The sequence below is a fragment of the Arachis hypogaea genome, chromosome 10, assembly GCF_003086295.3.
Source record: "Arachis hypogaea cultivar Tifrunner chromosome 10, arahy.Tifrunner.gnm2.J5K5, whole genome shotgun sequence".
Lineage (NCBI taxonomy): Eukaryota > Viridiplantae > Streptophyta > Magnoliopsida > Fabales > Fabaceae > Arachis > Arachis hypogaea.
Window position 1 is genome coordinate 25,986,249 of NC_092045.1, and position 23,509 is coordinate 26,009,757.

The 23,509-nt window shown below is 39.3% G+C and overlaps 1 protein-coding gene and 1 non-coding gene across 2 annotated transcripts in view; one reads left to right on the plus strand and one right to left on the minus strand.

Annotated features, from left to right (window-relative positions):
- Window positions 1-20,915, plus strand: part of LOC140175613 (uncharacterized) — a 61,226-nt gene extending 40,311 nt beyond the window's left edge. The window contains exons 4-5 of the mRNA XM_072204139.1: window positions 19,881-20,121; window positions 20,398-20,915. Of these exons, the coding sequence (XP_072060240.1) occupies window positions 19,881-20,121; window positions 20,398-20,915 (759 nt within the window). The remainder of the gene's footprint in view (window positions 1-19,880; window positions 20,122-20,397) is intronic.
- Window positions 11,573-11,680, minus strand: LOC112718593 (small nucleolar RNA R71). The gene has a single exon (XR_003160926.1). It is a non-coding gene; the product is annotated as a small nucleolar RNA R71 (small nucleolar RNA).
- Window positions 20,916-23,509: the final 2,594 nt, after the last annotated feature.

The following is a 23,509-nucleotide window of genomic DNA, read 5'->3' on the forward strand; positions in this document are numbered from 1 at the left end:
CTTCTAGGCCCATGTATTCTAGTTATACACCAACCTTTGCTATCAAGCTTTGGACATGTAGCCATGGTGAACCTAGGATGGAATTTCCAACAACTAACCATCTCCTTTTTACTCTTAAAGCCACAAATATATCTAAGTTGACCATCTGTTTCAAGCAAACCATATTCAAGGGAAATAATAAAGCTTGAGTATAAGGAATTTACCCACTTGAATGAGGGAATGGATGGTGGTGGCTTGGGGAGAGGTATTTCCAATGTGCTTGCAAGCTCTACTCCCTTGTTTGCTTCCTTGTCAATCTCCACCTCTTCATAAACTTCTTCATTCTCAATCCTTTGTTCATCAACTTCATCTAACTCTTCTCCATCACTCAAGTCATAAATGGGAGGACGAGAGAAATCTACCTCCATATCACTTTCAAATTCATTGGGAGAAGGTTCTTCAAATTCAAAGGATTCTTCACCAAGAAGATTGGATGCATGATCTTCATCACCAAGGGAACTCAATTCTTGCTTTACTCCTTCCAAGTCTTCATATGGGATATGCCTTGGAGGTTGTGCACATTCCTCCTCAACATCAACTTCAATCTTCTTGGAGGGGTTTTCTATAACTCTAGGTTCCCATGGAAGTTCCGCATCTCCTAAGTCTTCAACCACTTTTTCCTTTTCTTCAATGGTCATAGGTTCCTCCAATTGTTCTAACACAAAGTAGCATTCCTCCTTTTCCACCGAAGTTTCCAATCTCTCCTTTAAGCTATGCTCCTCTTTAGATTCTCCACATGTAGCTATGGGAGTTTCTTGAGTGTCCAAAAGTTGGGATGCTAGCCGGTTTACCACCTCATCCAAGGCGGTCATGAATTGTTGCACATCCCTTGTCATCTCCTCTTGTCCTTGAAGAAGAACACCGAGGGTTTCATCCATTAGAGATTGGGGTGGATGGGAGGGTTCATCATTTTGGAGAAAGGGTTCATTATAGGAAGGTGGTTCTTCTTGGTAAGGTGGTGGTGTGTATTGAGGTGGTTCTTGGGAGTAGTAATCTTGGAATTGTGGTTCCATGTATGGCTCATATGGTTCAAAAGTTGGTTGGTGTGATGGATAAGGATCATGGTCATAGGGAAGTGTTTGTTGAAAATAGGCTTGTGAGTGTGGTTGAAGTTCATGTTGAGGATATGACTCATAGGCATATGGTGGTGGTTCTTGAAAATCACAAGGAGATTCACCATAGCCATTGGATTGGTATGCATCATAGAATGGTTCTTCTTCATAGTGCATTGGTGGGGGTTGTTGCCATGAGGATTGATCATAAGCAAATGGCTCCTCCCACCTTTGGTTATCCCATCCTTGATACACATCTTCATTATAGTCCTCATCACCTACAACATAATTGTAATCACACTCATAGCCAAAATGAGAATTCATAATGGAAAGAGAAAATAAGGAACAAAAACTAATAAAAAATAATGAAACAAAATACTAAGACTAGCAAAAACTAGCAAGCAATCCAAAAATCAAGCTATTCACAATATTCACATATATACAATAACCAATAACACAACACCATTGCAATTCCCCGGCAACGGCGCCATTTTGACGAATGGATTTTTGACGGTATAGAATTTTACTATTGAAGTCTCGTTGCAAGTATAGTTTCTAAACCAATCAAAAATCCATTCATACAAAAGATTGTTTGTCACAAGTAACAAACCCCTAAATTTATAAACCGAAGTATTCAAACCTCGGGTCGTTCTCCCTAGGAATTGTAATGAAGTGTCTTGTTATTGGTTGTGATGTGTTTTGGGGTTTTGGATAAGAGACATGAAAGTAAATGGCAATGAAATTAAACTAACAACTATAAAGCTCTTGGCAAGATATGAGAACTAGAAGTTCTATCCTAGTTATCCTTCTCAATTGTGATGAGTATTGTTCATTGCTACCACTTAGTTAACTCTTACTAAAGAAAGGAAAGTCAAGTGGATGAATTGACTTGAGCCACAAGTCCTAGCCAACTCCCAAGGAAAGACTAGCTTTAGTGCACTCCAAACCAATTAGCAATCTCTTCAATTATCAATCAACAAAGGAATTAGATAACTCAAGTGTCACTAATTACTCTACCTAGGCCAAGAGGAACAAAATCTACACTATATCTAGAAGAGGCATTTCAACAAACACATAAAGTGCAATAGAAGTAAACATCATTAAATGCAAGAATTAAAGGAATCTACAACTACAAAAACAAGAGATCAACAATAGAAAAGCAAAGAAGAACAATTATTATGAATTACCTCTTATTGAATTGGAAGAAAATGGAAGGAACAATAGTAGATCTACAACAAAGTATAAGAACAACATAAAGGAAATTACAATAAAAGAATGGAAGAAGAATGAATCTAAAAATAAGGAATTGAAAGGTAGAAGTAGAAGAAAGCAAAGATTAAAACCTAGATCTAAGAACTAATCCTAATCCTAATCCTAATTCTAGAGAGAAGTGAGAGCTTCTCTCTCTAGAAACTAATTCTAACTACTAAACTAAACTAATGGTAACTAACTTGTGGTAAAGTATGTTCATTCCCCCTTCAATCCTTGGCTTAAATAGCATTAGAAATGAGTTGGATTGGGCCCACAAGGCTTGTAAATTCGCTAGCCACGAGTTTGCATGAAGTGATCACGTGCACCAACGGCGCGTACGCGTACTTTGCGCGTGCGCGCCACCATACGTATAGAAATTATGGCAAATCTTATATCGTTTCGAAGCCCCGGATGTTAGCTTTCTAACCCAACTGGAACCGCATCATTTGGACCTCTGTAGCTCAAGTTATGGTCGTTTAAGTGCGAAGAGGTCGACTTGACAGCTTTCCGGTTCTTTCATTTCTTCATGAGTTCTCCAACTTTTCATGCTTTCTTTCTTCATTCCCTTGATCCAATCTTTGCCTCCTAAACCTTAAATCACTTAACAAACATATCAAGGCATCTAATGGAATCAAGGTGAATTAGATTTAGCTATTTTAAGGCCTAAAAAGCATGTTTTCACTCTTAAGCACAATTAAAGGAGAATATACAAAACCATGCTATTTCATTGAATAAATGTGGGCAAAAGGTTATAAAATCCCCTAAAATCAATACAAGATAAACCGTCACATTGGGGTTTTTCAACCTCCCCACACTTAAACCAAGCATGTCCTCATGCTTAAACCAAGAGAAAGCAAAGGGATCAACATTTATTTAATGAAAACTAACTAAATGCAATCTACCTATATGCAACTATCTACATGAATGCAATTGCTTGGTCAAAATAAATTAATTTCCAAGAAGCATATATAAGCACAAGGGCAAAAGGTATTAACAACCATGCCAAACCACAATTGAATTGAGTTATTAAATATTTTTACAAACTTGCATGAGAAGAGATGATCATAGGTGGAAACATGTAATTGAGCATCAAACCCTCACCGGATGTATTTGCACTCTATTCGCTCAAGTGTTTAGGGTTGATTCCCTCAATTCTCTCCTAATCATGCTTTCTAAGATTTGTTTTTCTTCTAACAATCGGCATATATTTCATGCATGCATACAAGTATAATGAGGTCTTTTCTTTAGGTTGTAATGGGGCTAGGGTCAAGGTAGGATGCATATTTGGTTAAGTGAGCTTGAAATTTGAATCTTTGATAAGCTTAAACTTCCCACCTAACCTATGACATCCTATACAATTAAGTTCTAATCTAACTACCCATTCCTCACTTTTTCACATACTCATGTATTCCTTTTTAATTTCACAACACCTATGCATTGATTTTATTGGACTATACTTTGATTTGGGGCATTTTGTCCCCTTTTTATTTCTTTCTTTTTCTTCTTTTTTCTTTCTTTTTCTATTTTTTTCTTTTCCTTTTCCATATTATTTTTCTTTTCTTTTTCTTTTGTTTTTATCATTTTTTTCTTTCTATATACAAGAACCTCAATGCATAAGGTTTTACATTTGATCAATACATGAGCATGTACCCAATTCCCAATATTTTCAATAACAATACAAAACTACCCTTTTATTCACCCAATGTCCCAAGATTCCCACACTTGAATGATACTCACACACACACTAGTCTAAGCCAATCAAAGATCCAAATTGAGGACATTTATTGTTTTTCGCTTTAGGCTTGTAATGTGCTAAAATTAAGAACAAAGTGGGTTAATCGTAGGCTCAAATTTGGCTAACAATGGAAGATAAAAGGTAAGGCTTTTTGGGTAAGTGAGCTCAATGAAATGATGGCCTCAATCATATAGATGCATGAATACACAAAATAATGGACATAAAGAATCAAACAAATCAAAGATTACATTCATAGAAAGAGAATAATGCACACAAGAAGGAAAATAAATGGTTGTAGGATGTAACCACACCATTAGGCTCAAATCTCACTTGCTTGTGTTCTTAGCTCAAAAATATGATCCACAATATATATATTTCAAGCAAGTTCTATGAAAAGTTTTCACTCAAATCAATTGGTGTGCCCTATAGATAGAAATCTTGAAAATTTTCATTATTTTGACTAGGCTTATTGTGTATATATATGCAAAAATTAAGAAAATGCAAGTAAAAATCCTAAAAACCTAAAATGAAATGCAAAAGTGTTGGGATTAGAAATTTGTCACCCAAAATCGCCGAACGGTCGGACGACCTCCCCACACTTAAAAGTTTGCACCGTCCTCGGTGCACTCAAAGATGAGCAAGGGGGTACGGCGACTCACCGGATTGCTATGTGTTCTTAGTCTTGCTTCCATGTTTGCTTGTGGTGAATTGTTCATGAAAAACAAAAATATAACACCATAAGATGAGAAGATATAAAAACAAGGAAGCATACATTGTTGGAATGAGGTACTAATCACTAGAATTGAGTGAGCGAATTAGTGTGACATTAATGACAAATAGGTGTGTGAATTCTAAATTGCGCGGTTTAGAACACACATTGGCATTAAAGTTATGTCACAAAAGAGGCATGCACTGTACTCATTCTAGTATGCTTGAGATGCTTTAAGTAAACTTGTAAGGTAAAACAAGCATTAAAGAAGCATGAAAGCATTCAAGTCAAACACATATGGATGCATATGATCATGAAATATAATGCATTAAGGTAAATGCATAACATCATCCATCAAGAGGTTACCTAATCACAAAATAAGGCTCAAATCACATGGTGGCCAAATCATGTAATTCAAGAAGAGTTACAAGCTCGAAGGCAATTCTCATCACTTGGTATTTTTCAAAAGATAAGCATGAAAAACTCAAAACCAAGTAGCAAAATATAACCTCAATTAAATAGTCCAACAAAGATTATCGAAAAACATTCATGCTAAAGTAGCATTTAGGCAATAAGGGGGAAGCAATGCATAGTAAACAAAGTCAATAATCCAACACTTATGATGAAAAGAGAGAAAATAAAATGAAAACTAAACTAAAACCAACTAACAAACTAACTAACTAACAAATTAACTAACTAATTAACTAACTAAAATAAATGGTTATCCATGGTGTTTGGAAGTGTTGGATGAGGGGTAGAAGAAGGAAAGAAGAAAGGAGAAGGAAAGAAATAGAAAAAGGAGAAGAAAAGAAATGCGGTGAAGGAAGGAAATTCACGCGTACGCGCGCATGCCGCGCGCGCGCGGATGGTTTATTTCGAGAGTGGCGCGTACGCGTCATGTGCGCGTACGCGCAAGTGGGGTTGTGCCAAAGGCACAACGCGCGCACAGTGCGGGCCTAACTCTCTGGAAAATGTATGGAATGTGGAACTTCTCAATCCACGCGTACGCACGCATGGCGCGTGCGCGTGGATGGTCCAAAATGCATGATGTGCGCGTACGCATGAGGTGCGCGTACGCGTGGATGGTGCTCTGTTTTTCAAAAATTTTTGGTATGTTTTTACACCAATCCAAGCATTCCAAACCTCCAAGCTACTACCAAAACACCATAAAACCTTATTTAACATGATAAAATGCTAATTAAACTCAACAAACTAATCAAAGCATGAATTTAAACTACTTTTACCAATGTGTACAAAAAGGAAAATGAAAAGAAGTTACCATGGTGGGTTGTCTCCCACCTAGCACTTTTGTTTATTGTCCTTAAGTTGGACTTATGGGGAGCTCCTCATCAAGGTGGCTTGTGCTTGTATTCATCTTGGAACTTCCACCAATGCTTGGACTTCCAAGAAGCTCCATTATTCAAGATTAATATCTCCAAGCTTTGATGGAGTTCTTCACAAACCATGGGCTCCCAATGTTGATCCTCATGTGTTCCCGGATCCCATATTTTGTCTTCACACCCATCTCCAAGTTGATTATCATTAATCCATGTGGGTGGTGAGCAAGGTGAATTCTCAACAACGTGACCAAACATCCTTCTAGGCCCATGTATTCTAGTTATACACCAACCTTTGCTATCAAGCTTTGGACATGTAGCCATGGTGAACCTAGGATGGAATTTCCAACCACTAACCATCTCCTTTTTACTCTTAAAGCCACAAATATATCTAAGTTGACCATCTGTTTCAAGCAAACCATATTCAAGGGAAATAATAAAGCTTGAGTATAAGGAATTTACCCACTTGAATGAGGGAATGGATGGTGGTGGCTTGGGGAGAGGTATTTCCAATGTGCTTGCAAGCTCTACTCCCTTGTTTGCTTCCTTGTCAATCTCCACCTCTTCATAAACTTCTTCATTCTCAATCCTTTGTTCATCAACTTCATCTAACTCTTCTCCATCACTCAAGTCATAAATGGGAGGACGAGAGAAATCTACCTCCATATCACTTTCAAATTCATTGGGAGAAGGTTCTTCAAATTCAAAGGATTCTTCACCAAGAAGATTGGATGCATGATCTTCATCACCAAGGGAACTCAATTCTTGCTTTACTCCTTCCAAGTCTTCATATGGGATATGCCTTGGAGGTTGTGCACATTCCTCCTCAACATCAACTTCAATCTTCTTGGAGGGGTTTTCTATAACTCTAGGTTCCCATGGAAGTTCCGCATCTCCTAAGTCTTCAACCACTTTTTCCTTTTCTTCAATGGTCATAGGTTCCTCCAATTGTTCTAACACAAAGTAGCATTCCTCCTTTTCCACCGAAGTTTCCAATCTCTCCTTTAAGCTATGCTCCTCTTTAGATTCTCCACATGTAGCTATGGGAGTTTCTTGAGTGTCCAAAAGTTGGGATGCTAGCCGGTTTACCACCTCATCCAAGGCGGTCATGAATTGTTGCACATCCCTTGTCATCTCCTCTTGTCCTTGAAGAAGAACACCGAGGGTTTCATCCATTAGAGATTGGGGTGGATGGGAGGGTTCATCATTTTGGAGAAAGGGTTCATTATAGGAAGGTGGTTCTTCTTGGTAAGGTGGTGGTGTGTATTGAGGTGGTTCTTGGGAGTAGTAATCTTGGAATTGTGGTTCCATGTATGGCTCATATGGTTCAAAAGTTGGTTGGTGTGATGGATAAGGATCATGGTCATAGGGAAGTGTTTGTTGAAAATAGGCTTGTGAGTGTGGTTGAAGTTCATGTTGAGGATATGACTCATAGGCATATGGTGGTGGTTCTTGAAAATCACAAGAAGATTCACCATAGCCATTGGATTGGTATGCATCATAGAATGGTTCTTCTTCATAGTGCATTGGTGGGGGTTGTTGCCATGAGGATTGATCATAAGCATATGGCTCCTCCCACCTTTGGTTATCCCATCCTTGATACACATCTTCATTATAGTCCTCATCACCTACAACATAATTGTAATCACACTCATAGCCAAAATGAGAATTCATAATGGAAAGAGAAAATAAGGAACAAAAACTAATAAGAAATAATGAAACAAAATACTAAGACTAGCAAAAACTAGCAAGCAATCCAAAAATCAAGCTATTCACAATATTCACATATATACAATAACCAATAACACAACACCATTGCAATTCCCCGGCAACGGCGCCATTTTGACGAATGGATGTTTGACGGTATAGAATTTCACTATTGAAGTCTCGTTGCAAGTATAGTTTCTAAACCAATCAAAAATCCATTCATACAAAAGATTGTTTGTCACAAGTAACAAACCCCTAAATTTATAAACCGAAGTATTCAAACCTCGGGTCGTTCTCCCTAGGAATTGTAATGAAGTGTCTTGTTATTGGTTGTGATGTGTTTTGGGGTTTTGGATAAGAGACATGAAAGTAAATGGCAATGAAATTAAACTAACAACTATAAAGCTCTTGGCAAGATATGAGAACTAGAAGTTCTATCCTAGTTATCCTTCTCAATTGTGATGAGTATTGTTCATTGCTACCACTTAGTTAACTCTTACTAAAGAAAGGAAAGTCAAGTGGATGAATTGACTTGAGCCACAAGTCCTAGCCAACTCCCAAGGAAAGACTAGCTTTAGTGCACTCCAAACCAATTAGCAATCTCTCCAATTATCAATCAACAAAGGAATTAGATAACTCAAGTGTCACTAATTACTCTACCTAGGCCAAGAGGAACAAAATCTACACTATATCTAGAAGAGGCATTTCAACAAACACATAAAGTGCAATAGAAGTAAACATTATTAAATGCAAGAATTAAAGGAATCTACAACTACAAAAACAAGAGATCAACAATAGAAAAGCAAAGAAGAACAATTATTATGAATTACCTCTTATTGAATTGGAAGAAAATGGAAGGAACAATAGTAGATCTACAACAAAGTATAAGAACAACATAAAGGAAATTACAATAAAAGAATGGAAGAAGAATGAATCTAAAAACAAGGAATTGAAAGGTAGAAGTAGAAGAAAGCAAAGATTAAAACCTAGATCTAAGAACTAATCCTAATCCTAATCCTAATTCTAGAGAGAAGTGAGAGCTTCTCTCTCTAGAAACTAATTCTAACTACTAAACTAAACTAATGGTAACTAACTTGTGGTAAAGTATGTTCATTCCCCCTTCAATCCTTGGCTTAAATAGCATTAGAAATGAGTTGGATTGGGCCCACAAGGCTTGTAAATTCGCTAGCCACGAGTTTGCATGAAGTGATCACGTGCACCAACGGCGCGTACGCGTACTTTGCACGTGCGCGCCACCATACGTATAGAAACTATGGCAAATCTTATATCGTTTCGAAGCCCCGGATGTTAGCTTTCTAACCCAACTGGAACCGCATCATTTGGACCTCTGTAGCTCAAGTTATGGTCGTTTAAGTGCGAAGAGGTCGACTTGACAGCTTTCCGGTTCTTTCATTTCTTCATGAGTTCTCCAACTTTTCATGCTTTCTTTCTTCATTCCCTTGATCCAATCTTTGCCTCCTAAACCTTAAATCACTTAACAAACATATCAAGGCATCTAATAGAATCAAGGTGAATTAGATTTAGCTATTTTAAGGCCTAAAAAGCATGTTTTCACTCTTAAGCACAATTAAAGGAGAATATACAAAACCATACTATTTCATTGAATAAATGTGGGCAAAAGGTTATAAAATCCCCTAAAATCAATACAAGATAAACCGTCACATTGGGGTTTTTCAGCTGTGAAGCCATGTCTAATTTCATTGGACCGAGGTTTCAACTTATCATCACAAGAGCTTGTTGATTTCTATCAATCTTGCTTTTGGAGCAGTGATCTGCTAAGGCTTGGCTGGCCTTTGGCCATGTCTAGTGTTTTGGACCGAAGCTTTCTTTGAAAGTTTGGCTGGCTGTGAAGCCATGTCTAATTCCTGGACCGGAGTCTTAGACTAGCATTGCACTGATTCCTGGAATTCTCATCAAGAACTTTGATATTTTTGTTTTCTTTTCCACTTAATTTTCGAAAAAAAAACAAAAAAAAAAATTTACAAAATCATAAAATCCAAAAATATTTCTTGTTTGAGTCTAGTGTCTCATGTTAAGTTTGGTGTCAATTGCATGCATTCATTCATGTGTCTTAAGGATCTTCAAGTAATTCTTGATGATTTCTTACTTTGATCTTTAAATTCTCTTGACTTGAGTGTTTATGTGTCTCATATGCATTCTCATTAGTGTCAGTAGTATACAAACTGCTAAGTTTGGTGTCTTGCATGCATTGTTATTTGATTTTAGTAGCATTTTGATTATTCCTTACTATTAAAAATCCAAAAATATTTTTAATTTGTGTCTTTTCAAGTCAATAAAACAGAGAATTGAAGATTCAGAACATACAGCAGAGGAATTGCACAGAAAAAGCTGGGCGTTCAAAACGCCCAGTGAAGAAGGACAGACTGGCGTTTAAACGCCAGCCAGGGTGCCTGGCTGGGCGTTTGACGCCCAAAAGGGTAGAGATTTGGGCGTTAAACGCCAGAATGTGCACCATTCTGGGCGTTTAACGCCAGGATGGCACAAGAGGGAAGATTCTGTTTTTAATGCAATTTTTTTCAAGTTTTCAAAATTTTTCAAAATCAAATCTTTTTCCAAATCAAATCTTTTCAATCAAGTCTATTTCAAAATCAATTTCTTTCCATTTTCAAAGATACTTGCTATTAATTAATGATTTGATTCAACATATCAAGTATGTTGCCTTTTCTGTTGAGAAAGGTTTAATGTTTGAATCATATTTTTTCTTGATAGCCAAGTCATTGATTTTCAAAATCAAATTTTTTTTATGTTTTTCAAATCATATCTTCTCAATCACATCTTTTTAAAACTAATCATATCTTCTCAATCACATCTTTTTCAAAATAGTTCTCAATCAAATCTTTTTTATTTCTAATTTCAAAATCTTTTTCAAAAATCACTTGATCTCTTTCCCACTCTTGATTTTCGAAAATCAATTAGTGTTTTTCAAAAATGTTTTCAAAAATTTTTTACTTAATTTTCGAAAATTACTTCCCTTCTTCTCACATCCTTCTATCTATGGACTAACACTATTCCTTAATGCAAAATTTGAACTTCATCTTTCTTGATAAGTTCGAATTTTCTACCTCTGTCTTCCATTTTTCTTTTCCTCTGACACCTCAAGGAATCTCTATACTGTGACATAGAGGATTCCACATTTCCTTGTTCTCTTCTCTTTCATATGAGCAGGAGCAAAGACAAAAGCATTCTTGTTGAGGCTGACCCTGAACCTGAAAGGACCTTGAAGCGAAAGCTAAGAGAAGCCAAGGCACAACTCTTTGTAGAGGACCTAACAGAAATCTTCAAAGAAGAAGAACACATGGCAGCCGAAAACAACAACAATGCCAACAATGCAAGGAAGGTGCTGGGTGACTTTATTGCACCTACTCCCGATTTCTATGGGAGAAGCATCTCTATCCCTGCCATTGGAGCAAACAACTTTGAGCTTAAGCCTCAATTAGTTTCTCTAATGCAACAGAATTGCAAGTTCCATGGACTTCCCTTGGAAGATCCTCATCAGTTCTTAGCTGAATTCTTGCAAATTTGTGACACTGTCAAGACTAATGGGGTTGACCCTGAGGTCTACAGACTTATGCTATTCCTTTTTGCTGTAAGAGACAGAGCTAGGACATGGTTGGACTCTCAACCTAAAGAAAGCCTGGACTCTTGGGAAAAGCTAGTCAATGCCTTCTTGGCAAAGTTCTTTCCACCTCAAAAATTGAGTAAGCTTAGAGTGGAAGTCCAAACCTTCAGACAGAAGGAAGGAGAATCCCTCTATGAAGCTTGGGAAAGATACAAACAATTAATCAGAAAGTGTCCCTCTGATATGCTTTCTGAATGGAGCATCATAGGTATTTTCTATGATGGTCTCTCTGAACTATCCAAGATGTCTTTGGATAGCTCTGCTGGAGGATCTCTTCATCTGAAGAAGACGCCTACAGAAGCTCAAGAGCTGATTGAAATGGTTGCAAATAACCAATTCATGTACACTTCTGAAAGGAATCCTGTGCACAATGGGACTAGTCAGAAGAAAGGAGTTCTTGAGATTGACACTCTGAATGCCATATTGGCTCAGAACAAAATATTAACTCAACAAGTCAATATGATTTCTCAAAGTCTGTCTAGAATGCAAAATGCACCAAGCAGTACTAAGGAAGCTTCATCTGAAGAAGAAGCTTATGATCCTAAGAACCCTTCAATGGAAGAGGTGAATTACATGGGAGAACCCTATGGAAACACCTATAATCCTTCATGGAGAAATCATCCAAATCTCTCATGGAAGGATCAACAGAGACCTCAACAAGGTTTCAACAACAATAATGGTGGAAGAAACAGGTTTAGCAATAGCAAGCCTTTTCCATCATCTTCTCAGCAACAGACAGAGAGTTCTAAGCAGAGTAACTCTGACTTAGCAACCATGGTCTCTGATCTAATCAAAACCACTCAAAGTTTCATGACTGAAACAAGGTCCTCCATTAGAAACTTGGAGGCACAAGTGGGTCAGCTGAGCAAGAAAATTACTGAACTCCCTCCTAGTACTCTCCCAAGCAATACAGAAGAAAATCCAAAAGGAGAGTGCAAAGCCATCAACATGGCCGAATTTGGAGAGGAGGAAGAGGCAGTGAACGCCACTGAGGAAGACCTCAATGGACGTCCACTGACTTCCAATGAGTTCCCCAACGAGGAACCATGGGAATCTGAGGCTCAAAATGAGACCATAGAGATTCCATTGGACTTACTTCTGCCATTCATGAGCTCTGATGAGTATTCTTCCTCTGAAGAGGATGAGTATGTCACTGAAGAGCAAGTTGCTAAATACCTTGGAGCAATCATGAAGTTGAATGACAAGTTATTTGGAAATGAGACTTGGGAGGATGAACCCCCTTTGCTCACCAAAGAACTGGATGGCTTGTCTAGGCAGAAACTGCCTCAAAAGAGACAGGATCCTGGGAAGTTTTCAATACCTTGTACCATAGGCACCATGACCTTTAAAAAGGCCTTGTGTAACTTAGGGTCAAGTGTAAACCTCATGCCTCTCTCTATAATGGAGAAGCTAGGGATCTTTGAGGTGCAAGCTGCAAAAATCTCACTAGAGATGGCAGACAATTCAAGAAAACAAGCTTATGGACTTGTAGAGGATGTTTTGGTAAAAGTTAAAAACCATTACATCCCTGCTGACTTCATAGTCCTAGAGACTGGGAAGTGCATGGATGAATCCATCATCCTTGGCAGACCCTTCCTAGCCACAGCAAAGGCTGTGATTGATGTTGATAGAGGAGAATTGATCATTCAAGTGAATGAAGAATCCTTGGTGTTTAAGGCTCAAGGATATCCCTCTGTCACCATGGAGAGGAAGCATGAAGAGCTTCTCTCAAAACAGAGCCAAACAGAGCCCCCACAGTTAAACTCTAAGTTTGGTGTTGGGAGGCCACAACCAACTTCTAAGTTTGGTGTTGAACCCCCACATTCAAACTCTAAGTTTGGTGTTGGGAGGTTCCAACATTGCTCTGAGTATCCGTGAGGCTCCATGAGAGTCCTCTGTCAAGCTACTGACATTAAAGAAGCGCTTGTTGGGAGGCAACCCAATGTTATATTTTATATATTTTTTCTCTGTTATTTTATATTTTTTGTAGGTTGATGATCATGAGAAGTCACAAAATTAATGAAAAAAAGCAAAAACAGAATAAAAAGTAGAAAGAAAAACAGCACACCCTGGACGAGAGCGTGCTGGCGTTTAAACGCCAGTAAGGCTAGCTGTTGGGCGTTTAACGCCCAGTCTGGCACCATTCTGGGCGTTTAACGCCAGAAAGGGGCACCAGACTGGCGTTAAACGCCAGAAAAGGGCAAGAAGCTGGCGTTAAACGCCAGAAATGGGCACCAGCCCGGCGTTTAACGCCAGAAATGGCTAAAAACGCATTTTTGCATGCCATTTGGTGCAGGGATGACTTTTCCTTGACACCTCAGGATCTGTGGACCCCACAGTATCCCCACCTACCCTACCACTCTCTCTCTCTTCTTCACCCATTCACCAATCACCTCAACACCTCTTCCCCAAAAAACCCTTCACCTATCAAATCCCATCTGTCTCTTCACCACTCACATCCATCCTTCATAATACCCCACCTACCTCACCATTCAAATTCAAACCACTTTTCCACCCAAACCCACCCATACATGGCCGAACATCACCCTTCCCCCTCTCCTATATAAACCCATCTTCACTCCTTCATTTTCACACAACCTAAACACTACTTCTCCCCTTTCTTGGCCGAACACAAAAGCCATTCCCTTCTTTCTCATTTCTTCTTCTTCTACTCTCTTCTTTCTTATTTTTCTCGAGGACGAGCAAACCCTTTAAGTTTGGTGTGGTAAAAGCATTGCTTTTTGTTTTTCCATAACCATTTATGGCATCCAAGGCCGGAGAAACCTCTAGAAAGAGGAAAGGGAAGGCAAAAGCTTCCATCTCCGAGTCATGGGAGATGGAGAGATTCATCTCAAGGGTGCATCAAGACCACTTCTATGAAGTTGTGGCCTTGAAGAAGGTGATCCCCGAGGTCCCTTTTTCACTCAAAAAGAGTGAATATCCGGAGATCCGACATGAGATCCGAAGAAGAGGTTGGGAAATTCTTACCAACCCCATTCAACAAGTCGGAATCTTAATGGTTCAAGAGTTCTATGCCAATGCATGGATCACCAAGAACCTTGATCAAAGTATGAACCCAGATCCAAAGAATTATCTTACTATGGTTCGGGGGAAATACTTGGATTTTAGTCTGGAAAATGTAAGGTTGGCATTCAACTTGCCCATGATGCAAGGAGATGAACATCCTTACACTAGAAGGGTCAACTTTGATCAAAGGTTGGACCAAGTCCTCACAATCATATGTGAAGAGGGCGCCCAATGGAAGAGAGATTCAAGAGGGAAGCCGGTTCAATTGAGAAGGCATGACCTCAAACCCGTGGCTAGGGGATGATTGGAGTTTATCCAACGCTCAATCATTCCCACTAGCAACCGGTCCGAAGTTACCATAGACCGGGCTATCATGATTCATAGCATCATGATTGGAGAAGAAATAGAATTTCATGAGGTTATATCCCAAGAACTGTATAAGGTGGCGGACAAGTCTTCTACCTTGGCAAGGTTAGCCTTTCCTCATCTCATTTGTCACCTCTGTTATTCAGTTGGAGTTGACATAGAGGGAGACATTCCCATTGATAAGGACAAGCCCATCACTAAGAAGAGGATGGAGCACACAAGAGACCCCACTCATCATGAGATCCCTGAGATGCCTCAAGGGATGCACTTTCCTCCACAAAACTATTGGGAGCAACTAAACACCTCCCTAGGAGAATTGAGTTCCAACATGGGACAACTAAGGGTGGAGCATCAAGAACACTCCATCATCCTCTATGAAATTAGAGAAGATCAAAGAATCATGAGAGAGGAGCAACAAAGACAAGGAAGAGACATTGAGGAGCTCAAGCACTCCATAGGATCTTCAAGAAGAAGAACAAGCCGCCATCACTAAGGTGGACCCGTTCTTTAATTTCCTTGTTCTTTATTTTTCTGATTTTTTCGAATTTTAGTGCTTATGATTATCTATGTTTGTGTCTTGTGATCATTAGTGTCTTAGTGTCTATGCCTTAAAGTTATGAATGTCCTATGAATCCATCACCTTTCTTGAATGAAAAATGTTCTTAATTGAAAAAGAAAAGAATTGCATGAATTTTGAATTTTATAACAGTTTAATTATTTTGATGTGGTGGCAATACTTTTGTTTTCTGAATGTATGCTTGAACAGTGCATATGTCTTTTGAATTTGTGGTTCATGAATGTTGGCTCTTGAAAGAATGATGAAAAAGGAGACATGTTACTGAGGATCTGAAAAATCATAAAAATGATTCTTGAAGCAAGAAAAAGCAGTGAATACAAAAAAAAAGAAAAGAAAAAAATTTCGAAAAAAAATCGAAAAAAAAAGAGAGAAAAAGAAAGAAAAAAAAAGAAAGAAATAAAGTTGTGATCCAAGGCAAAAAGAGTGTGCCTAAGAACCCTGGACACCTCTAATTGGGGACTCTAGCAAAGCTGAGTCACAATCTGAAAAGGTTCACCCAATTATGTGTCTGTGGCATGTATGTATCCGGTGGTAATACTGGAAGACAGAGTGCTTTGGGCCACAGCCAAGACTCAATAAGTAGCTATGTTCAAGAATCATCATACTTAACTAGGAGAATCAATGACACTATCTGGATTCTGAGTTCCTAAAGAAGCCAATCATTCTGAATTTCAAAGGATAGAGTGAGATGCCAAAACTGTTCAGAGGCAAAAAGCTAAAAGCCCCGCTCATCTAATTAATACTGATCTTCATAGATGTTTTTGGAATTCATTGCATATTCTCTCCTTTTTATCTTATTTGATTTTCAGTTGCTTGAGGACAAGCAACAATTTAAGTTTGGTGTTGTGATGAGCGGATAATTTGTACGCTTTTTGGCATTGTTTTTAGTATGTTTTTAGTATGATCTAGTTAGTTTTTAGTATATTTTTATTAGTTTTTATTTAAAATTCACTTTTCTGGACTTTACTATGAGTTTGTGTGTTTTTCTGTGATTTCAGGTATTTTCTGGCTGAAATTGAGGGACCTGAGCAAAAATCTGATTCAGAGGCTGAAAAGGACTGCAGATGCTGTTGGATTCTAACCTCCCTGCACTCAAAGTGGATTTTCTGGAGCTACAGAAGCCCAATTGGCGCGCTCTCAACGGCGTTGGAAAGTAGACATTCTGGGCTTTCCAGCAATATATGATAGTCAATACTTTACCCAAGATTTGATGGCCCAAACCGGCGTTCAAAGTCACCCTCAGAATTCCCAGCGTTAAACGCCGGAACTGGCACAAGAATGGGAGTTAAACACCCAAACTGGCACCAAAGCTGGCGTTTAACTCCAAGAAGAGTCTCTACACGAAAATGCTTCATTGCTCAGCCCAAGCACACACCAAGTGGGCCCGGAAGTGGATTTTTATGTCATTTACTCATCTCTGTAAACCCTAGGCTACTAGTTCTCTATAAGTAGGACCTTTTGCTATTGTATTTTAAAATCTTCGGATCTTTGGAATCTCTTTCTTTAGATCTTAGATCATTGGGAGGCTGGCCATTCGGCCATGCCTAGACCTTGTTCTTATGTATTTTCAACGGTGGAGTTTCTACACACCATAGATTAAGGTGTGGAGCTCTGCTGTACCTCGAGTATTAATGCAATTACTATTGTTCTTCTATTCAATTCCGCTTATTCTTGTTCTAAGATATCACTTGTTCTTCAACTTGATGAATGTGATGAACCGTGACACTCATCATCATTCTCACCTATGAACGTGTGACTGACAACCACCTCCGTTCTACCTTCGATTGGGTGAATATCTCTTGAATTCCTGATACACGATGCATGGTTGATCGCCTGACAACCGAGTGCTCGCCTGACAACCGAGCCAGCCATTCCGTGAGATCAGAGTCTTCGTGGTATAGGCTAGAACTGATGGCGGCATTCAAGAGAATCCGGAAGGTCTAACCTTGTCTGTGGTATTCTGAGTAGGATTCAATGATTGAATGACTGTGACGTGCTTCAAACTTATGAGGGCGGGGCGTTAGTGACAGACGCAAAAGAATCACTGGATTCTATTCCGGCCTGATCGAGAACCGACAGATGGATAGCCGTGCCGTGACAGGGTGCGTTGAACATTTCCACTGAGAGGATGGGAGGTAGCCATTGACAACGGTGAAACCCTTGCTTGAGCTTGCCATGGAAAGGAGTAAGAAGGATTGGATGAAGACAGTAGGAAAGCAGAGAGACGGAAGGAACCAGCATCTTCATACTCTTATCTGAAATTCCTACCAATGAATTACATAAGTATCTCTATCTTTATCTTTATGTTTTATTCGTATATCACCATACCCATTTGAGTTTGCCTGACTAAGATTTACAAGGTGACCATAGCTTGCTTCATACCAACAATCTCTGTGGGATCGACCCTTACTCGCGTAAGGTTTATTACTTGGACGACCAAGTACACTTACTAGTTAGTTGTGCGAAGTTGTGTTTATGCCATGGTATTGAACACCAAGTTTTTTTGGATTCATTACCGGGGATTATTTGAGTTGTGAAAAATATTGATCACAATTTCGCGCACCAGTCGTCCAAGTAATACCTTACGTGAGTAAGCGTTGATCCCACAGAGATTGTCGGCTTGAAGCAAGCTATGGTTATCTTGTAACTCTTAGTCAGGATATCAATAATTATTCTTAGTTTTAATTGCAGAAAGTAAAAGAACATGAAATAATGAGTACTTATTATGCAGTAATGGAGATCAAATTGGGGTTTTAGAGATGCTCTGTCTTCTAAATTTTTGCTTTCCTACTATCTTCTTCTTTACGCACACAAGGCTCCTTCCATAGCAAGCTGTATGCTGGTGGATCACCGTAGCCAATGGCTACTCACCATCCTCTCAGTGAAAATGGTCCATGTACATGGCTAATCATCTATCGGTTCTCATTTGTGTTGGAATAGAATCAGTTGACCCTTTTGCACACTGTCATTGTGCCCAACATTTATGAGTTTGAAGCTCATCACAGTCATCCCTTCCCAGATCCTACTCGGAATACCATAGACAAAGTTTAGACTTTCCAGATCTCAGGAATCCTGCCAATTGATTCTAGCTTATACCATGAAGACTCTGATCTAACGAATTTGAATACTCTGTTGTCAGGAAATTCAATCAAACTCATAAACAGGAGCCCAAGAGATACCCACTCAATCTAAGGTAGAATGGAATTGGTTGTCAGGCACGCGTTCATAGGTTAAGAATGGTGATGAGTGTCACGGATCATCATATTCATCATGTTGAAATGCGAATGAATATCTTAGAATAGAAACAAGCGTGATTGAATGAAAAAACAGTAGTAATTGCATTAATCCATTGAGACACAGCAGAGCTCCTCACCCCTAATCATGGAGTTTGGAGACTCATGCCGTAGAAGGTACAAAATTCAGATGTAAAATGTCATAAGGTACAAAATAAATCACTAAAAGTAGTTTTTATACTAAACTAGTAGCCTAGGTTTACAAAAATGGGTAAACTAAGATAGATAGTGCAGAGATCCACTTCTGGGGCCCACTTGGTGTGTGTTTAGGCTGAGCATTGAAGCTTTCACGTGCATAGGCTATTCCTGGCATTAAACGCCAGCTTTGGTGCCAGTTTCGGCGTTTAACTCTAACTTTTATTCTAGTTCTGGCGTTTAACGCCAGAAAAGGGTAAAAAGCTGGCATTTAAATGCCAGTTTGCGCTATCAAATCTCGGGCAAAGTATGGACTATTATATATTTCTGGAAAGCCCAAGATGTCTAATTTCCAACGCAATTAGAAGCGCGTCAATTAGACTTCTGTAGCTCTAGAAAATTTATTCTGAGTGCAGGGAGGTCAGAATCCAACAGCATCTGCAGTCTTTTCTCAGCCTCTGAATCAGATTTTTGCTCAGGTCCCTCAATTTCAGCCAATAAATACCTGAAATCATAGAAAAATACACAAACTCATAGTAAAGTCCAGAAATGTGATTTTTGCATAAAAACTAATAAAAATATACTAAAAAGTGACTAAAGCTTACTAAAAACTACATGAAAATACCACCAAAAAGTGTATAAAATATCCACTCATCACATAGCCTATGCATCAAAAACATTGGATGGAGCCCGATCCAATTACACTACCACCGAGAAAGAGGTATTGGATATTGTTTTCGCTTTAGATAAATTCCGAGCTTATCTTTTTGGCTCCAAGGTGGTAGTGTACTCGGATCATGCGGTGTTAAAATATTTGTTGGCTAAAAAAGAATCTAAACCAAGATTGATTAGATGGGTTTTATTATGACAAGAATTTGATTTGAAAATCAAAGATAGGAGTGGTTCGCAAAACCTAGTAACGGATCACTTAAGTCACCTTGAGCACACCAGAGGCAATTCCACTTCTATTAATGATTCTTTTCCCTTTCAGGGCTTGCAAGGAATCTCAGAAGTCATTCTTTGGTATGAACCAATAGCCAATTACTTGGTATCCCGCACCTTTCCTCCTAATCTCTCCAAGCATCAAAAGGATAAGCTAAAAATCAAATCCAAATATTATGTATGGGATGACCCATACCTTTGGAGATGTGGAGCGAATCAAGTAATTCGGAGGTGCATTCCACAAACCAAATTCCAATCAATATTGGAAGCTTGCCACTTCTCCGAGGGAGGTGGACATTATGGACCTCAAAGGACCGCAAGAAAGATCCTAGATTGTGGATTTTGGTGGCTAACCCTTTTCAAAGACTCTTCTCTCTTTTGTAAATATTGTTCTCAATGTCTTAAATTTGGTAATATCTCCAAGAAAGATGAAATACTCCAACAAACCATGTTATTTTGTGAGATCTTTGATGTGTGTGGTATTGACTTCATGGGGCCATTTTCAAATTCTAATGGTTTTCTCTACATTCTACTTGCCGTTGATTATGTGTCTAAATGGGTGGAAGCGATACCCACCCGGACGGACGATGCTAATGTAGTCCTTTATTTTGTGAGGAATAACATAATTTGTCGCTTTGGATCACCACGGGCAATCGTGAGTGACCAAGGTTCACATTTTTCCAATAAAAGAATGGAAGGACTCATGAAGAAATATGGCATCATACATAAAGTATCCACGGCCTATCACCCACAAACGAACGGCCAAGCCGAGGTTTCCAACCGAGAGATCAAGCACGTATTGGAAAAGGTTGTGAAGCCCAATAGAAAAGATTGGAGTGCTAAGCTTACCGACGCACTATGGGCCTACCGAACGGTGTACAAGATGCCAATTGGCATGAGCCCCTTTCGGTTGGTATATGGCAAAGCTTGCCACTTACTGGTGGAGGTAGAGCATAAAGTATATTGGGCCATCAAGGAGTGCAATCCAAGTTTGGGAGGTGCCAGAATTGAGAGAAAGCTACAATTAGTGGAATTGGAGTGTTTGAGGTTAGAAGCCTATGAGAACTCTAGACTTTACAAGTAGAGGATGAAGGTCGTGCATGAGAACATAAAAAGAAGAGAATTTAGAGCCAGCGACCTCGTCCTCCTCTACAATTCAAGATTAAGATTGTTGCCCGAAAAACTAAGCTCAAGATGGGAAGGAACCTATCAAGTAGAGAGGGCAGAGCCGTACAGGGTCTATTATTTGTGCCATCCCTCAAGTCCCGACATCTTCAAGGTTAATAGGCATCATCTAAAGTTGTATCATGGTGAAAAGATGAAAAGAAACAAGGAGATTGAGGTATTCCTTTTGGAAGATGCACCTCATGGCAACAAGAATTGAGCTCATGACCGTCCAACTTAAGGACGTTAAACAAAAGTTCTAGGTGGAAGACACCCCACCATGGATGGTCATAAAAAAGGATAAGGAAAAGGCACCGAAGAAAATGCCTACTAAAAAGGCACCTCAAAGATCCACCAACAAAGCGCACCAAGCACCAACGGCTAAGCCCCTCCTCAAGAAGGCAAGGAGCATCATCAATATTGATGCACTAGAGAAGGATAACCCTGTGAGGGATCCAACTAAGTTCCCCAACCGATACTGTGAGCTTATATACCCCATGATAATTGAAAGGAACTATCACGCAAAGCCTCTTCTTGCCCCTCCAGCTCATGTTGTTCCCTTTGTGCTACCCTGCATCGAGCGGCGACAGTGGGGGTTTCTCATGAGAAAACCGCAGGAGGCCAACTTATCTTGGGTGGTGGAGTTTTACACCAACTACCACCTTCCTTCTCTTCAATCGGTATATGTATGCCGAAAGCAAGTCCAGGTTTTAGAAGAGGCTATTCGGCAAGTGCTTAATGTTCTGCTCGTACCGGAGGATATGGATGGTTACAAAAAGCTCTTGCGCCAGCGTGATGACTTTGAGTTTGTCTTCGATTGGGATGTCATTCTCCGGGTTATTGCCATCCCAGAGGCGTCTTGGATCCGAGGGAGGGTAAGACCCCGGCCCAAGGGCATTGATGCGCGTTATCTCACTGTGAAGGCTCAAGCATGGGCCCAAATCTTATCCCACTATGTGCATCCAAGCACCCACAAGTCATCTATCACCATCGAGCTATCTTTATTGGTTTGGTGCATCCTTACAGAGAAACCGGTCAACATCCCATCTATCATCCGACAAGCCATAGGGCGTATCCACGCTAAGGGAAACTTATCCTTCCCCGCTTTGGTGACCGAGTTAGTTGCTGCAGCCGGTGTTCCCCGGAAGACTAAGGATCGGAAGGCAATGATCCCGGTAGAGGGCAACGTCGTCCCAACTGGTAGATACCTCAAGCCTCCAGTAGAAACCGATAGCCTTGACATAGCTATTCCCGCAAGCATCCTCACTACCTCATCCGCACCACCAAGATCATTCCATCAACGCCTTGAGGATCTCCACAAGAAGATGGATCGATATGAACGGTGGAACCAACGCCGGTTTACTTATGTGAAGAAGCTTTTGAGTTGTGTGACCCCACCTATGGAGGAACCAGAGATCTCCACATCTACCGCAACCTCAAATGAAGATAGCAATGATGAAGGAGATGATGGACATTCTGGAGCCGATCGCCCACTGTGCCTCACTCATAGCACGGAGGACCGTGCTAACTTTTAAGTGTGGGGAGGTCGGTCGACCGATCTCCATAGGTAACACCCGAATAAACTTTGAATCTCTTTTGTTAATTAGGATAGATTGCATGATTAGTTTTTTTTTGGTTTTTGACACCATTTGCATGATAATTACTTCTAGTTAGGTCTACTTGGTTATGGTAATGACTTCTTTTCCAAGGAACTAGACTTTTAGGGCAACCCTACCAATTTTGAAAAACTTGATACTAAGCTTGCTTGAGGAATGTATTTTGGAACATAGTTTTTGAGTTGAGAACACAAGCAAGTGAGTTTTGAGCCAATTGTGTGGTTACATCTTATAACCACTTATCTTCCTTCTTGTGTGCATTGTTCTCCTTCTATGATTGTAATCCTTGGTTTGTTTGACTCTATATGTCCAATATTGTGTGTATGAATTCATGTATGTGATTGAGGCCATCATTTCACTTAGCCACTCACCCAAATGGCCTTACGTTATAACAACCTTTATAACCAATTTTGAGCCTACGATTAACCCACTTGTTCTTAATTTTAGCACATTACAAGCCAAAAGCAGAGAACCATAAATGTCCTTATTTAAATCTTTGATTAGCTTAGACTAATATGTGTGTGTCATTTAAGTGTGGAAAAACGGGGGACATTGGTTGAGGTAAGAGCATGTTGGTGTTTTTGTTGAAAATATTGAGAAGTGGGTACATACTCATGTGTTGACTAAATATGTAGACCATATGCATTGATAGGAAGAAACAAAAGAAGAGAAAAACAAAAAAAAAGAAAAATGAATAATGAAAAAAGAAAAAAAAGAGGTAGAAAGAAAAAAAAGAAAAAGAAAAAGAAAAGAAAAAGAAAGAGAAAGAAATAAAAAGGGGACAAAATGCCCAAAAGTAAGACTCAATAACAATCAATGCGTATGTGTAGTGATCAAAAGTGAATGCATGAGTAAGTGAAAAAGTGAGGAATGGGTAGTTAGACTAGTACATAATTGT